The following is a 16,937-nucleotide window of genomic DNA, read 5'->3' as shown; positions in this document are numbered from 1 at the left end:
GCAAAAGAATTTATAATTATTCGAATATTAATCAGTTAAGTTAACATATTATTTTATTTTAATTCATCCAGTCATAAACATAAATCGCAAAAAGTCGAAAAATCGACATCTCAAAAATTCTTTTTCTCTCAAATTTTAAATCGTTGAGAACAACGGCGTTAAATAAACAAATTTCTCGGCGGCGGCAATTATATTTCTTTCTGCTCTGATATATTTTTATTTTTTCAAAACAGTTTTGTAAATAAATGTTGCTCATTAAATAAAATGATAGAGATTAAAGCAAAATTGGTAAGAGCTGATGCTGCAATTTATGCTACTGGGGAACGAGTGGAATGTTTAATCGAGTTTATTAATAAAGTATTCAATAATGGGAATACTGGCAGTACCAATAGTATTGAATGTTTGGCTTGGGCTTCAGTACAACTTCATTGTTATCGTAAGACCAATGCCAACGTAGGTACTTCGGACAAAACTTTAGAATTGACCGAAATGATAGGGAAAACGGCATTGGATGCTGTAACACAGGTTCCCGGCGATGTTATAATTGCTACAAAGCCAAAAATTCTGTTTTGTGATTTAAAATTAAAACCAAATGAATCAAAGATCTGTAAGTGTTAAAATCAGTGCTCCCAATAATATAATTTAAATGTTTTTCTTTCATAGATTTTTTCAACGAACTGGTTCCGCGTGATGGTCCTCCTACTTACAGAGGACATGATATAAAATATTTTTATAAATTAACTATAGCCACTCAAAGAGTGAAATCGAAGGTACAGACTCTTACTGTACCAATTAGAGTTTTGCCCATTCCACTAATTGTACGTCCAGATGAAATGCCTATTACTGAAGAGACAAATGATGAGTTGGCACCAACAAATCCATTTTTGGAAAAGAAACACATTACTGAGTTGGAGGTATCATGGCATCATTTGAAGGTAATTCGGAAAAATAATATGCAATAAAGAATATTAAATCGCCTAATTACATCCTTTTTATTTATAGAATGTAACCGCTCGACGTGCACCAAAGTTTTATCGCATTTCAAATAAACGTGGATTTGTGGGGCGTTTCTGTCTATTTAAGCCATCATATAAGTTGGGTGAGGATATAGTGGGTAGTTTAGATTTTGCTAATTGCAAGGTTCGGTGCGTTCAGTTTTCGGTAAAATTACAATCACAAGAGATACTGATTAATTCGACTGGCAATAAAAATATCACCAATGATATAAACGACTCATCATCAGTCAACTCTCTTGATATGGCCAGTGTAGCAAGTGGCATTGGGTCAGATTTTATGCATAAATCGACTACATCATCAAGCACAGTATCCAAAGATAAGGATGGAAATAATATTGAACCTGTGGGTAAAGTAACAACTCATGCTGTTAATCATGAGGTGTGCTATGCGGTTTTACAAACGCAAGTGGTGGTGCCTATACCTCTGCATATAACACCCTCTTTTCGCACAGAATCCGTCGATGTAAGATGGCGTTTACATTTTGAATTTGTTACCAGTACCATGATGGATTTTGGAAAGACAAATCCGGAAGTGGGTGAACTGCAAGCACCTAATGAATTACCAGTTGAGACCATGGTATGGAATTTACCGATAACTATATATTCGGCAAATCCCTTGCAGATTTATGCACCATCCCAGGCTCATACACTTTTAATAAAATAGACTCAGTGAGATACAATTCCGTTTAAAAAGGTAGTCTTGGTAAACATAACAAAAATCATAAGTTAATGGGCAGAAAGCTATAATTGTTAAGTTCAACTTTTTTGCAGTTTTATTTGATGAATAATTATTTTATCATTTAAATAAATATGTTTGTATGTATATACATTTTTAAAGATTCTGAGTTATATTTAACGTCCTACTTTACCGAGTTTGGTATCTGTTTTAGGATTTGCAGTTAAGTTTTGTACGGCCACTATAGTTTCATTTATATGCGTCTGTAGCTCGCGAAGACTTTGTATTTGTAGTAAACGCAAAATACGTACTGGATAATCCAAAGAAGGGTCATCTTTATAAACAACATCGTTGCCTTTTTCAAATGGAAATGGTGTACCAACAATTGGTTCACGATTTTTGGCAGCAGGTGATAGACGTTCGCGAACAATGCGAGCTATAGCTTCCAGCTGTACCAAATGATTAGGATGGTGAGCTACTTTTAATTTAGCTGCCAAAGCTCTTACTCCAGCAATGAAATCCTTATGGTTAACTGTAGAAAATAACTTATAATTTAAAAAATTCTTATGTACTTTTTCATACACTTACAATCCATATTATCGAAGAAATTTTCATTTTTTATGCACGGAGTAATAGATTTATTGACATTGGCCATATGCACAGAACTCAAATCTTTGTAAGAATCGGGAGCATCTAAGAATTCCAATCGTATGGCATAGCTTAGTAGCCACGAAATGTCCTCGAGTGGAGTCTCAAACTGTGGCATTCCCAAGTCATTTTTGTACTGTGTATAAGCTTCCTCCCAGGCTTGCATATTGTCTACTCTACGGAGATTTTCGCGATCTTCAATTTTGTATGTGCGAATTTTTTGGTCCTCTAGCCATAAAATAGTACTTGCAAATACTTTACGGTCTGCAGGAAATAATGATGATAATATTTTTCTATTTACAGGCTTCTAATAATTTACCGTTATAGTCCAGTTTATCAGGAGTTGGATGCTCCAAGGCTTCTAATTTTATCTTCAGCATTTCTAAAATTCTCTTTTTTTTGCAAAATATTTCTCCAAAAAATATTTTGTCAAGCCGGCTGCAGTGCACAACTCTGAGTAAACAAGTATTAACGTCGTTGGATGCTGCGCTAAAAATGCCAACGGCGGCATTTATTCGACTATAAGCCGGCTGTTTTCAATTTTTCCTATTTTTAAATGAAATAGGAGAAAAAAAATAAATTTAGCATAAAAAAAGTATATCAAAAATATTAAATTTTTCAAGGTGTACCTTGTCAATAAATACTGTTTAACATGGATTGCCGTGTAGAAATCAAAAAAAATATTGTGATAAATAACAACCTAGGCCCTTAAACTATAAACAGAAATAGTTTAATTAGGTTTCATAAAAAGATTTTAGAAAATTTAAGCTTTCCAAAAATATAGTCTAGCAAAAATAGTGTCAAAAAAATAGTTATAAAAAATCCACGTCGGTCCCAGAGGGTTAAGTAAAGACAGTCTTTTTCCCTCAACTATCACTCTATGTTGAATGACACATGAAAGAAGAAGAAAAACCTTTAGTTTATAAATTTTCAACGGTTTTAATTAAAAACAAAATCGAGAAATTAAAAAGTGGGATTTTGAAATCAATAATTTTTAAAGAAGAAAAACCTTTAGTTTATAAATTTTCATTTCCCTTTTTTATAAATTTAGTTGTAGCATGTTCACGATTTTTATGATTAAACGGATCATCTATTACAATAATAATTTAATGAACTCTGGCAACACTAGATTTAATACACGTGAAATTTTTGTTAGAAAAATAAACACAATTTTCTTTCGATTAGTTCTTAAATAAAACGTAAATAATTAAGAAGAATATGGCTTTATCATCTGTGGAAAAACGTAAAAAAACAAAAGGTAATCAGCTTATTTAATTTGACTTGGAAATTTAATTAAAAACATATTAAAGTCTTAAAAAAACAGGAATCAGAGTCGGAACAAAGCTCCTCAGCAGATGAGAGTTCAGATGAACAACGGGTCGGCGGCAATGCTGGCTGGGCTGATTCCATTGCTAAAGTACTGAGTACCACTAAACCAAAAACTAAAAAGACTTTGGTACTATCTCGTGCTAAAAAAATAAAGGCAGATGACAAAGGAAAAGTGGAAAATGATTATGGTTTTGAAGTGGATGGGGAAATTAAAGAGGAGAAACCCACTGAAGAGGAACTGGAATCGAGTTTAAAACAGACTAAAAACCAAAAACTTGAATTAAGAGTTAAACCATCATGGAAGGATATTGAGCGTGAAAGAACTTTGCGTAAAGTAGCCACACGTGGTGTAGTGCAATTATTTAACGCCGTTCGCATACAACAGAAGGATTTACAACATCAGTTGGAGGAAGCTGGACCTTTAGATAGTCGTAAGGAAGCTGTACTAAATAATATTAATAAGCGCAAATTTTTGGATGTTTTAATGAGTGGAAAACGATCCAAATCTGAGCCTGTGGATAATTTTGTTAAAGATGAGTTAAAGGAAGAAAGTGACAGCAGCGAAGATGAAGGTACGGATGGTAAGAAAAAGAAATCGGAGTGGAGTGTTTTGCGTGATGATTTCATGACCAACAAGAAAATTAAACACTGGGATGAAGAAGACGGCAGCGATGAGGCACAAAGTAATGAGGACGACGATTAGATATTAACAAATATTATAAGTTTAATAGATATTAAGATTTTTGTTTAAATAAAAATATGTATGTATGTATTTTTCTTAGTTTGCTACTCCTTTTTGGATTTTAAAAATGGCAGATTTAATAAACGTGCCCCTCCTAGTACACCAACACCTGTAATATTTTTATGAATCAATTTAGTTTTTTATATTTCATTTAAAACGTTAGTTTATTTTTGAAACTTACCGGCTGAAATAATTTTCATGGTATAGTTTTCCCACCTTTTTCTGTGTCTAGCTTGAAAATATATGTAAGCACTAACTCCAATTAAACCAAATCCGCTAATTAAACGGCACTCTAAACAATCTTTAGAAATATCACTCATATTAAAAAATTCATGTAGTTATAAGTTAATTTTTTCGAATATAATAACACTTTTGGTAAAGTTAACTTTTTGTTAATAAAACTGTCAAGGGCACATTTTTACAAGGTGTTATACAAACAGCTGATTTCTTTTATTTAAATTCGGTTGTCAGTTTTTGCTTTAACAATTTTAGAAATATTAATTAAATTGGTATTTGTGAAATCAATATTACAACTACTAAATTTATTTTTTGTCTGCAAATTCTTAAATTTAGTCTTAGTTAAATTTAGTCTTATTTAATGATGAATTTAATAATATATTTACAATTACTACCTTATGATTATTCCATTGAATGTTGCCATACTAATTTGAAAACTGTGCTAAATTTTGTATTAGATTAGCAATAAAAAACTTTGTATAACAGTTTAAATTCATTTTTAAAATTACTAGTATATAAAAGAGTTTGTTTTATTAAAAAGAGTCTTAAGAAATACAGAAAGTTTCCTTAAAAAACTTGAAAATATTTTTACAAAAAAATTATTTCTTCCAATTATTCAACATTTTAAACGCCGATGTTTGCTTTAACAAGCTGCCGATTAAAATAGTTGCATCGCCGCAAAATATTTTGAATCAGCTTGGTTCTTTAGTTTGTTGCATTTCTTTTGTTTTTATATTGCAGAAAAAAAAAATAAAATAGAAAGAAACAATAAAACAATTAATGCGTATATTGACAAACAAAAATGAAAAACAATAACTGAGTCACTGTTTTTAATAATTAACAATTGAAGTAAATTTTATTTATACTGAAACTAAGATAAGGCGACGCGTTCAAAAACCGGGTTTTCATTGAAGAGTGCAACTAGTAAATATAATGGTTAGCTTGAATCCCAACAGATTTAATATGAATTCCGTATGTGCATTATTATATTGTAAAAAAATGTATGTTTATTTATAATTTACTCCAATTTCATAGAGTGCACAGTACATGGATGATGTATTGGGCGAATCTTCTGCAGTTTCCAATAGTATGGGCAGTGATGTCGAACCCATTTTGTCTTCTGGCGGAAACGGCAGCTTTAAGAAACTAAATACAGTTGCGGCCTACAGGTATGTTTAGCTTTATCGTCCTGTAAAAGTAATATTTGCCATTTTTTCCGATTTTTTAGTGTCCATTTAACAGTTTCTGTTATAATCTCATTTGTGGGTATAATGTTAGCTGCCTTGTGGCCCGAAGAAAAACAAGGTGAAGCTTACTTCATAATGACATGTTTACGAGTGGCATTTTGGCTTCTCACATTTGTAAGTACAAATTTTACTTTATCTACATTAAAAGATATGTAAAAGTATTTAGTAAAAAATGATCGGTCCGTAGTCTACAGCTCCCAAGTAGAGTCCTTGTAAGGTTTCTTTTAGAAGTTAGTGTAGACTAGTTTATTGTCTTCAAAAAACTATGTTTATATTAAAAAAAATCTACAATATTTATTTTATTTAATAATATTCAAAAACATACCCTATAGGACATAAGCAGTTACAAAACACACAGAAACAATCAATATGTCATACAGCAACTACATGGCAAATAAAACTCCAGACTATAAAGGACATATCTAATATATATCAGACAGAAACATGAAGCTATTAAACAACTATCAGTTGAACATTTCAGAATAAATATAAGACAATTGGAGGAAAGTTTTCAACCACCAAATCAAATCAAATACCAAAATTACCAGTTAATTACATAATATAAATTTTAAGACTAACTTTAATAGAACCAAACGAAATGACAATTCTATACGAGAAAAAATATAAAAAGCAGGAAAAAACCCTCACAAACACAAAACTTCATGCACACAATATCAGTCACAATTCATTTACTCAAGTTCTGCTATTGCCCAATGCTAATCACATTTTCAATATATTTTTTAATTTTCAGTTTAATGAACCCATAACTCAAGTCAAGTTCATTCAATTATAATCTTACTGTCATTTACTTAATTACATAAGATCGCATTTTTTTAATTTCATACATCATTCAGGCCTGTCACAAATTCCGATCGGAATGGTTTCAATTCCATGTAGTGTAGCCACTACTAGACAATTTCAAATCCGTAGTTGGTTAATCCAGTTTTTGTTTTTTTATTCCAGTCAAATTAAGTCCAAATGATAAAAAGTTTCATAACAAATTAATAAATTGTATAGGTTTAAGACAAAACTCCTTCGGACTGTTCGTTTTTACAGGAATTCGTTCCTTTTTTATGTAAAATAATTATTTTTTAATTATCTATCTTTTTTTTCCACAACACTTAGTTGTTTGATCACTTGATACGCGGAAGACACAATGAATTAAGAATGAACGGTTATCATGATTTTCATCGTAGTATTGTTCGACTAAATGGTGTATCTTTAAATATTGTATCGGCCTGGAATACAATACTGTTAATGGTGCAGGCACTATTACATCATTTCTATGGAATACAAGAATGGGATACTTGGTTTACACCTGTTACGTGTATAGCAATGTTCCAAATATCTGAAACACTGGTACTAGTAACGACACATAGTACTTATATTGGTAAGATTTAAGTGTAATTTTAATAGAGTAAAAAATATATATGTTTTGTTTTAATTTGCAGTTAAAGTTTATAAATTTAATAAAAACTCCAGTTGTCCAGATGCTTTGGCCGGCACAAATATGGTTGCCGGTTCGTTGGGACTTATGCAACCAGGCGGTAATGTAGCTGAACTATTAGAGAAACAGGTAACTCGTTTTTTTTTTTGTTATATTGTTAAACATTTTAACAATTGCTTAACTTTCAGGCCGATCTTATTTCTTACCTTAAAGATCACAACCAAAAGTTGAATCAAAAATTGCATCACATGCAATTAACAGCAAGAACTACACACTGAATAGATTATAATGAAACACACGACGAATGAAGATATGAACTAAATTATAGATTTACAATTGTTACCACATTTATTATTATAATTAATTAATCCACATTGATAATATACTTTTTTTCTTTAATTTTATGTTTTTATTTCATTATTATTTTGTATTTTTTACTTTTTAATGATGCTACATTTTGTATGTACGATATATATGAATAATGAATGAATGACCTATTTTAAATATTATTTCAAATTATAAAAAAAAGAAATATGTACTAAAATTAAATGGTTTTATAAATTCATATTTGTATATATGTATGTATATATTATTATAGAAATATTGAAGCAAAATAGCATTAAATATTAATAAAATATTTAAATAAACTATGTAATTATAAATTAAATTTTAAAAATTATTCATTGAATTACTAGTTTTTCGCTTAAAGACGAAATGTTAATTTTAGATTGCAAAAAGAGATAATAAATTTTTAATTTATTTTAGTATTGTTTTTTAAACAATAACTTGGTATATCGGTTACTTTCATGGTATTATCCTTTGCTGAAGTGATAATCTGAAAAGATGAGTGAAATAATTTTATATATTAAAAGTTTTATTATTTATATAATTATAATTACTTTATCTTCGATAATTTCTAAAGTTAATATCATTTTTCCAGAACCAGCTAAACGTCCCAATTGTTTTCCCGTTGTTTTATCCAATATATAAATATAACCATCATAACATCCCACAAATATGTATTTATTGTTGTACATTTGCATGCTGACTGCTCCATTGCCACAAGTCATTACACCCAAATATTGACCGCTCTATTTTTTTAAAGAAATTAAAAATGAAACAATTTCAAATTTGAAATAAGATTTTTCTTTTCTTTTTCTTTTGTTACTCACCACAAAATCATATTTTCGTATTTCTTTCTTTTGTGTGCCACAATAAATGATGTCATCATTTAATAGTATACTGTATATGTTTATTGATTCCGGTACATCAAATGTACGCAATAGGAGACCAGAATTAGCATCCCTTAAGTGTATTAGATTGCCTTTAGAGGAGACAATTAGTATTTTACGTACACCTTCCTTTGTGGCCTTGATTGATATGATTGATGAGTCTGTTGAACATAGAGGTTTATCTGACAAGGTATTTGTCTGAAAATAAATAAAAAAAACAAGTTTTTTATAAATAGATAGATAGGTACAAAAAAATTCTTCAATCACAAATCTCTTCCGCTGAAACTAAAAATTATAAAAACAGATCCGACTTCCGTATTATTAGTAGAGAGTTAGTTATGCCTGTAGAGCATGTTACCTATAGATAACGTTAAGCATTCCTATTATGCTATTGGACTAAATTGATCCATTAAGTTACGCTGCGATTGAAAAAAGGTGTTCCAAGAGAAATACAGAAAACCAAAGATGTCAATCGAAATTCTCACTGTAATGACAAGGGCACAGGAGATAATCTTTCAATCAGGTGTTATTTAGATCAATAGGACTTATAATTGTAAAAATATTTCCATTCGAAAGACATAAACATTTAATATTTTCACTGTATGATAGCTAGTACAACATCTTACCTGGATTTCGGATTTTCAAAATATATTTCAATATGTATTGTTGTTCAAGCGTCAATAAAAAAGTAAATATAGTATGATAGTATTTTTTATAAATTAGTTCTAACAATTCTAGTCTATTTAATCGGCATTAATCGGTTATCGATCTTGTTTCGTTCGTTCATAGTTAGGCTGACTTTTAAAACGTAACAACACAAGAATACGGGGGTGTCCCCCGTATTCATAAAGATAATAATCGCTTATTTTAGGTTTATTACGCACATTTTTCATACAAAATTCCCAAGATAAATCATAAATAACTTTATTAAGCATTTGTGAATATGGGGGACAAAGTTTAAACTAAAGTGTTACAAAAAGCAACAATAATGTAACAATTTGTTAAAAAAAAATATCGTATTCGCATTATAAACAGACTAGTTTTTTGGTTTTATTGTTGTCTTGTGCAGTCCCTTAGTTTAAACACAATTTTACTGCGGTGTTTAAATGCTTTCTTTTTTTTGGGGGGGGTTTAATAAGGATGACGATGCATTAAGCACTCATATTGCCAGGTTATCACACGTTTGTCCAGAGAAAACCCCACCAACCGACCTATACCTTCATACAGGAAGTTGGAGCATTTGGACTAGATTTCATCAAAAGTATTAATGGCCTCCACCAGAAAAAAGTTCCAGAGTTTTAATGGTCTCCACCAGTTTATATCGTGAGTATTTTATGGTCTCTACCAGTTTAAAACGTTTGAGTATTCTATGATCTCCACCAATAAAAGATAACCTTACTTGAGGTGATACGAAAGCACGAGATTAATGTTGACAACATATAACTTTGAACAGTTATACATCAGTGCGAGCGAGATGCAAAACTGTCGAAAGCCAGGCAACAAACACAAGCCTGAACGCGTTTAAGAAATACTCGCGATGACGGGAGAGTTGTTCCCCAACTCAGTAAGTTAGCTGTTTGTGTAGTTTTAGCAAATAACAATTTCAGCTTAAAAATTGATGCGCGGATTATCTTTAAGTTACGAATGCTATACTTGTCGATTGAAGGTGGAGGTTTAGCGAGAGATGGTTTATGTAAAAGGAGCAACATAGAAGAAGATGACTCCCCTGGACCAGCCAAATAATTCGTCTATCCTTTAGAATCCTGAAGGGGAATGGAGTAATGACAAAATCACAAAAAACTAAATACTTGTCGATGACCCTTTGGAAATGCATACTCTATTGTCAATGTTTTGTACTGCAGTGTTATGAAACCCAAACTTGTCGTGCCCAAAGCATCTGATGCTTTTGCTAAAGTAAATTGTCACAAATATACCATACGTTCGAAATTTATACATTATAATGATTTTCAGTTTTTTAGAAATGTTCCAGTTTTGGGGGAAATAGGTATTATTCGAATGAACCTGGTCCCTTGCATGTCTAAATGTTTTAAACTTTCTTTCACTTAAACTTGTGAATACCTACTAAGCTATAAGAGATTTATATACATCTTTGAAAGCTAATAAAATATTTATATGTATGTTTATATGTAGTACTCGTATAGCAGATCCATTAGGCCCAATTCTAAACTTAAACTAGACAACACTGCGTATGTGCAATTTCACTCAAATCGGTCTAACTTTTATTTAGAAGTTTCAAAAATATTTCCTTCTTTCAGTTGACGTACCTCGCAAGTGTTATAAATAACATTTTAGGTTCTGTCCTTAAAAAGTTCTCTCCAAAAATATGTTTTTTGTTTAAATTTAATATGAAGATTATCCACATTTTAAATATGGGATAATTTAAAAAAATTCCAAAACAAATGGACATTTTGAACATTACCTATTCGATTTTTTTCATTAATTTAAAATATAAAATTCTCCAAGTATTTTAAATTATAACAGCCTTTGGGTCATTAGAAAGGACGATTGGGGGATCTAAAGAAATTTACATAAAATAAAATAATTAATTTTTAATTCAATAAGATAGATACTATTTTTTATTAAAAACCATCTAATGACGTTACTCATACCACATGTATTGCGGCTGATTTAATTAAGGATTACACGTTGTATGAGTGATATCTGATTTAACAGAAATTTGTAAAATATCCTATGAAAATCAAGATTCTGTATTCCCTATGAAATAATGCAAATAGTTTCTAATATATATTTCTTAAGTTTTAGTCCCTTTATTTAGGACCTCAATATTAAAAATAACAAAATGCATTTTAATAAAACCTAGAGCTAAAATTTCTAATTAATAGAACTGCATATTTATAATATAGTTTAATAAGTTTTAATTAAAATTTAATAAAAAAAATAGTTTGAAAAATGTTTTCACATAATTCAATTTGACATGAAAAAGCTACGAAAATGTAATTTGCTTTGTTAATATTGATTCGTTACTGCTGCAACTAAATAACTATTAAATAAATAAAAATATAAGAAATGTAGCTAGTATTTTATTTATTTTAAATAGGATGCCATTTTGAAACTAATATTTATGTTATATATGTATGTATATAGTTAGATGCAACACTAGAAAACTCCTATAAAATATTTACTTAATAGAAAAAATGCTAGTCGCACCCATTTTCCACTTTTCTTTTATTATTATTTGCTGATGTTTATTTATATGTATTTAGTAAATACAAGTATACAATTTAGTACATACAAATGCATACATACATACATACATACATATGGGATACAAGATAGATTTTATAAGAACAACAATATGTAGTGAAAATGCAATCATTATTGTTGTGCTGCTGGGAAAATAACAACACAACAAGGAACAATATTGCAACAACAAAACTGTTTAAAACAGCCAATAAGAAACAAGATATCCGAAAAAAATAACGCCTACAAAAAACAACAACAACAGCAGCAATATTTTCCAGGCAGAAAATCTTAAAACGAAACAAAATCCTGCAGAGAGAAAAAGCCAAAGAATAATGAAATCCAATGCAATTTTTCTATGAATATAAGTAGAGGTGTGTTGTATGTATTATTGTTGTTTTAGTTTACTATTGCTAAACATTACAACAACAAAAAGTAAAACAGCACAGCAGCAACAATTTTATTGAAAATAAAAACATTTACACACATATACTATATACATACATTACAAAAAAATAAACAAAAACAAATATAAACAAAAGAGTATAGTCCTTTGCACATTTAACCAAAAAAAAAAAGAGAAGTATGTAAGTGTGTAAAGTGGTATGGAACTATAAAAATGTCTATAAAATACTTAAATAAACTCAAGAAAAACTATAACTACTACTCTACCATCAGCAACAGTGTAGAGTAGTGTATAATTGCAACCACAAGTGCAAGAGAAGACAGGACATGCGCACTCCATATTATATCCAAAATAATGCATTTTGTGGGAGATGGAATTGTGTGATGTATTAAAGAGAGTACAAATAGTATGAGTGGGAGAAGAAGAAATAATACTGTGTTGTTTACAAAACAATAGTTAAGTTGCAAGCTGTAGGAAAGGGGAAGTATTTTAGGTGTATCAGTTTTTATTATTGCATGTTGTTGTTTAGCTTTAGTTGTTTATTGGCATACAACAATTCTCTCACTACTGTGAGTAAAGGCTGTTTGTGAGTGGATATATGTGTATATGTAATGTTGTGTGCACGTTACACTTGCATATAATGAAAATGCAGGCAGTTGGAGGTTGTATATAGTTTTAAATAAATACAAAACATATATTTTTTTCTGCAATTTTGTGTAAGTATACGAATCATATTTTGTTTTGGTATTTTTTTTTTCGTTTAAGACAAACTATATACAGATCAATAATACGAATATACACAATATAATAAATATGTATATTGCACACCATTGCATTTGGCTTAAATGACTCCACCTTTACAAGTGAGGGTAGGAGGGGGTAAATCCTTCTCTGTTATTCTATTTATATATAGAATTCAGTTGTGTTGCTATGCATGTAAACGCCTGCCTTGTTTGTTTATTTATTTACATCAATCTGTCATTAGTATATGTATACATATTCATACGTACTATGTACTATACATAGTTGGTGCAGAACTACATATGTACATGTAGTAGTGAGATTTAGGGGTACAATTATACCTGCATTTTACTTATAGTAAGAACATTTATAGTTTCTTTCAAAAACTAGTCTTTGGACGAGCTATAGACTAGTCTATAGACTGGTCTATTAATTAGTATGTGGTTTCCTCCTCTATTACGTAGTATTGGCCTGTTTATTGGCTAGTCTATTGACTAATCATTTGAATAGTCTATTAACTACTCCATAGTCAGTTGATTAGCCTATGGATTGGTCTTTTGATTAGCCCATGAAATAGTCGAACTATTCTGTAGACTATAGTCTGTAGATTATTCTATTGATTAGTCAATGGACTTGTAAATGTGAAATATGTTCGATAAACGGAACACTTCAACTTTACAACTTCTATATTTTCAGCGTGTTTAGATGAAGGTTTACATGCCTCGAGTAAATCGCGTTCTATGCTTTTCCTCTTGGCTTCTTGACATGACAAGGGAATTTACGCAGGAGGTAGGGCCAATTATAGACCGATCCTCGCAAAACCTAGTAGAGAGATTTTGGTTCCGATCCTGATAAAATTTGGTTAAAAGAATTACGTTCGCATAAGACTTAAAGCCGTGATACACGGTTGTCAGATCTTACAACGTTGTCGGTATAATGTTCAGAAAATGTCTAATAATCGTCTGAACTTACAATTTTTCTTTTGCAACGTTGTCAGAAAAAGCATTTTCGAAAATATTGCGAGATAAAATTTGTAAGATGACAGTATTATTAGACATTTTACTGCCAACGTTGTAAGATCTAACAACCGTGATCGACTTGTTTGGGGGGTATGTAAAAAAGTAGACCGAATTTGCCCATTTTCAATACCAAACAAGCCTATTCATAAGGTTCATAATTAGAATATTTATGCAAAATTTCAACTGTCTGGCTCCTTTCACCGTGATTTCAACAGATAGACGGACGGTCATAACTAGATCGTTTCATTATTATTATTATTATTTCATTTTTATATTTATATTTATTTCATTTTGTTACAAACGGAGTGACAAAAACAATATACCCCCTTCTTTTTTGATAATCTTTGAAGTTTTTTAAAAATTTTAAAAGAAGTTTGGAGTAAAGGAATGAAAAGCATTTATACTTACTAAAATGGCTGTTTATACACTAAAGTAAGTGTTTTGGTGTTGTTGCAAAAGTTATTTATTAATTGTATTGTTTTATTTTCCTTCTTCTAATGGGGGCATTAACTTTGCTGTTGTTGCGAGAAGTCTGTGGGGTATAAACTTGTAAATAAAAGCAAACTCTATATATGTAACTAGTATATAGGTATCCTGTTATATACTTAATACATGCATATGCACATATATACATATGTATATAGTGTTGTTTTTGTATAAGTACATATATACAAAACATTAAGTCATATAATAAACGCCATTTGTAGTTATTTTGTAGTAAAAGATATACAAAACATTAGTTTATTTCCACACAACAATGCAACAACTCCACCTTAAAAAGAGGTGTTGTTATTCACTACAACTAAAATGCAGTTACTGCGCTGAGCAGCATTTTCCGTAGATATGTATCTATGTATGTGTATTTTGTATTATGTATACGAATATTGTGCCATTTGTGTTTATTTATTTATTTACAACAACCCTTTTTTTCTATGTCATGTCAGAAAATTGCAACACACACACACGCACACATAAACACATTCTTTCATGCACAATATCTATGTATTTTGAAATGTATTTGTAGTTGTAATAGTTTGGAGAAAAAACAAGACCAAGCCTAAAATTCCAAAACATATAAACTCAGTGGCACATATACATATTTTGCTTCATTTAGGTTGGAAAGAGATGGAATGGTTAAGTATTAAAATATCCTAGACATCTGTTGGATGTTAATGGTATGAGTATTGTTGCATTTATATTGTTATTTAGATTTGTGTTGCTGCAAACATTAAAAACAGTTAAATATACTGGTAGTGGTAAAAAAACAAATACATACAAGTAGCAATAAAAGTACTTACTAACATGTACATATACAAAATGTGTATATAGTTTTTGGTTATATACGTACATATATAGAAATCCCAAATCACGCCATTTGTAGTTTGAAAAATATTTGTTCTTATTTATATATAAAATATAAAATTTTTAATTTTTTGAACAACTCCATCTTAAAAGGAGGTTCTATATTGCAATTTACAATAAATATTTTGTTAAAAATTCTTTTTTTTTGTATTTATTTGAAACAATTCAAATGCACTTATTATTTTTTACATTTTTTGTGATAAATAATAATTAAGTTGGAATTACATTGAGATTCCTATTATACAGTAGAATAAATAAAATTATATATAGTTTTTTTTTTAACAAAATAGTTTTATTGAAAACTATAATATTTTAGAACTGAAATACATTCTATACAACTGATTTGAAAAAATTTTAATCATTTTTTTTTAATTTATAACTTTTGTCATAGTATCTAATAATTTGTCGGAATTGGTTTTTTAAAACGACCAAAAAATTTCATTTATTTCGTGAAGACTTGTGTTTTTAGTTTTTTGCTCGATAATGACTTAATTTTCAACCAGAAACCAAAAAAATCGCATACAGATTTTTATACAATTTTATGTTTTTAGGTTCAATATTATAGAAAAGTATTAGCAAAAGAACAAAAAAGTACCAAAGTATTCTTTTTCAATTTTCGTTTAATTAGGATACTGCGTGTTTAATTTTATGTTTATAATATATTCAATATTATAGAAAGCTCTAAAAGTACCAGTACCAGCGAAGTACGAAAAAGTACCAAAAGACCTATTTTATTTAATTTCATGTTCCTAAGTTCAATATTATAGATAATTAAATAAGTAACAATTAATGAACGAAAAAGTACCAGAAAATATTCTAGTTTAAATTTTCATTCACTCAAATCCCTGATTGCTTTCTTTTATGTCTACCAAAGGGACCACTTTTATAGATTCTAATAAACTCCACATGCTTAATTTCAAGACAGCGGACTTAACAAAAAGCGTAATGCGGAATATGATTGAAATGTATTATTTATGCAAACAATATTAAGTATTTAAAAAAACTAAGCATTTTTAATTTTTTTGTTATTCAAATTTTATTTAAACAAAAAAATTATCAGCTGTTCGATTGCATATACCTGTTTAGTGTCAACTGAACTACGACATTAAAATCATGCCGAACATTCAATTTTGACAGGCTCCATGTAAATATGTTTCAATTGAAATTTTTATTTAAGTTATTTTTTTTAATATGTAGTATATGTCAGTATCGGGCCTGTTGTTTTTATAAGGAAAATGCTATCTATGTTCATTGGATGTTCAGAAACTCAGTTTTCTAAACCCATGTTAATTTGTAACATTCAAGAGAAAACAAAAGCAAAATATTTTGTCTACTTTTAGAACATTTCGAAATTAAACCGCCATTGTTTCTAACACAATTGTTACACTGTTAAAAAAAGAAATTGTTGGAGCGTTTCGTTTTGTCGTCTTTCCTGATAAACACAAATAAATAAATTACACTCAAATAGGCAGTCATGAAAATTATAATCACGTCGTGCCAATAAATTTCAAAATCGAACTTTATGACTTTAGCATACCAAAAAAAAAAAAAAAACAATATGTATATCCGCCATTTTTTATTTGTAGTAAATAATTTTTTATAAAGACTGACTA

General features: G+C 29.6%; 6 protein-coding genes across 8 annotated transcripts in view; 3 read left to right on the top strand and 3 right to left on the bottom strand.

Moving 5' to 3' along the window:
• The first annotated feature begins 158 nt into the window (after positions 1–158).
• On the top strand, positions 159–1,853 carry LOC111690221 (RAB6A-GEF complex partner protein 2). Its single transcript, XM_023452667.2, has 3 exons — positions 159–607; positions 664–935; positions 1,003–1,853. The coding sequence occupies exons 1-3, from the start codon at positions 265–267 to the stop codon at positions 1,678–1,680; spliced, it is 1,293 nt and encodes a 430-aa protein (XP_023308435.2). The 5' UTR covers positions 159–264; the 3' UTR covers positions 1,681–1,853.
• LOC111690222 (RNA transcription, translation and transport factor protein) lies at positions 1,761–2,869 on the bottom strand. The gene is made up of 3 exons (XM_023452668.2): positions 2,660–2,869; positions 2,281–2,604; positions 1,761–2,224 (listed from the first exon to the last, which is right to left on the bottom strand). The coding sequence occupies exons 1-3, from the start codon at positions 2,718–2,720 to the stop codon at positions 1,869–1,871; spliced, it is 741 nt and encodes a 246-aa protein (XP_023308436.2). The 5' UTR covers positions 2,721–2,869; the 3' UTR covers positions 1,761–1,868.
• Positions 2,870–3,438: 569 nt separating this feature from the next.
• LOC111690309 (RRP15-like protein) lies at positions 3,439–4,511 on the top strand. Its single transcript, XM_023452776.2, has 2 exons — positions 3,439–3,598; positions 3,651–4,511. The coding sequence occupies exons 1-2, from the start codon at positions 3,559–3,561 to the stop codon at positions 4,370–4,372; spliced, it is 762 nt and encodes a 253-aa protein (XP_023308544.1). The 5' UTR covers positions 3,439–3,558; the 3' UTR covers positions 4,373–4,511.
• Positions 4,374–5,016, bottom strand: LOC111690310. Its single transcript, XM_023452777.2, has 2 exons — positions 4,593–5,016; positions 4,374–4,520 (listed from the first exon to the last, which is right to left on the bottom strand). The coding sequence occupies exons 1-2, from the start codon at positions 4,729–4,731 to the stop codon at positions 4,456–4,458; spliced, it is 204 nt and encodes a 67-aa protein (XP_023308545.2). The 5' UTR covers positions 4,732–5,016; the 3' UTR covers positions 4,374–4,455.
• Positions 5,017–5,378: 362 nt separating this feature from the next.
• Positions 5,379–7,746, top strand: LOC111690307 (transmembrane protein 192). 2 transcript variants are annotated; one of them, XM_046949069.1, is made up of 6 exons: positions 5,379–5,584; positions 5,684–5,817; positions 5,877–6,009; positions 7,021–7,285; positions 7,347–7,471; positions 7,531–7,746. In XM_046949069.1, the coding sequence occupies exons 1-6, from the start codon at positions 5,582–5,584 to the stop codon at positions 7,618–7,620; spliced, it is 750 nt and encodes a 249-aa protein (XP_046805025.1). In that variant the 5' UTR covers positions 5,379–5,581; the 3' UTR covers positions 7,621–7,746. The 2 variants fall into 2 exon arrangements, with proteins under 2 accessions (XP_046805025.1, XP_023308543.2); XM_023452775.2 differs by having other exon boundaries at positions 5,380–5,620.
• LOC111690306 (serine-rich adhesin for platelets) overlaps positions 7,729–16,937 on the bottom strand; it is a 50,997-nt gene continuing 41,788 nt past the window's right edge. For both annotated transcript variants that reach the window (XM_046949065.1, XM_046949066.1), the window contains exons 5-7: positions 8,515–8,772; positions 8,242–8,433; positions 7,729–8,177 (exon numbers count right to left, since the gene is read on the bottom strand). In XM_046949065.1, coding sequence (XP_046805021.1) covers positions 8,094–8,177; positions 8,242–8,433; positions 8,515–8,772 — 534 coding nt within the window. In that variant the 3' untranslated portion in view covers positions 7,729–8,093. The remainder of the gene's footprint in view (positions 8,178–8,241; positions 8,434–8,514; positions 8,773–16,937) is intronic.

The sequence above is a fragment of the Lucilia cuprina genome, chromosome 4 (genome assembly GCF_022045245.1).
Source record: "Lucilia cuprina isolate Lc7/37 chromosome 4, ASM2204524v1, whole genome shotgun sequence".
Lineage (NCBI taxonomy): Eukaryota > Metazoa > Arthropoda > Insecta > Diptera > Calliphoridae > Lucilia > Lucilia cuprina.
The sequence above is the reverse complement of the archived record's forward strand: the minus strand, read 5'-3'. Positions and strand labels throughout refer to the sequence as shown.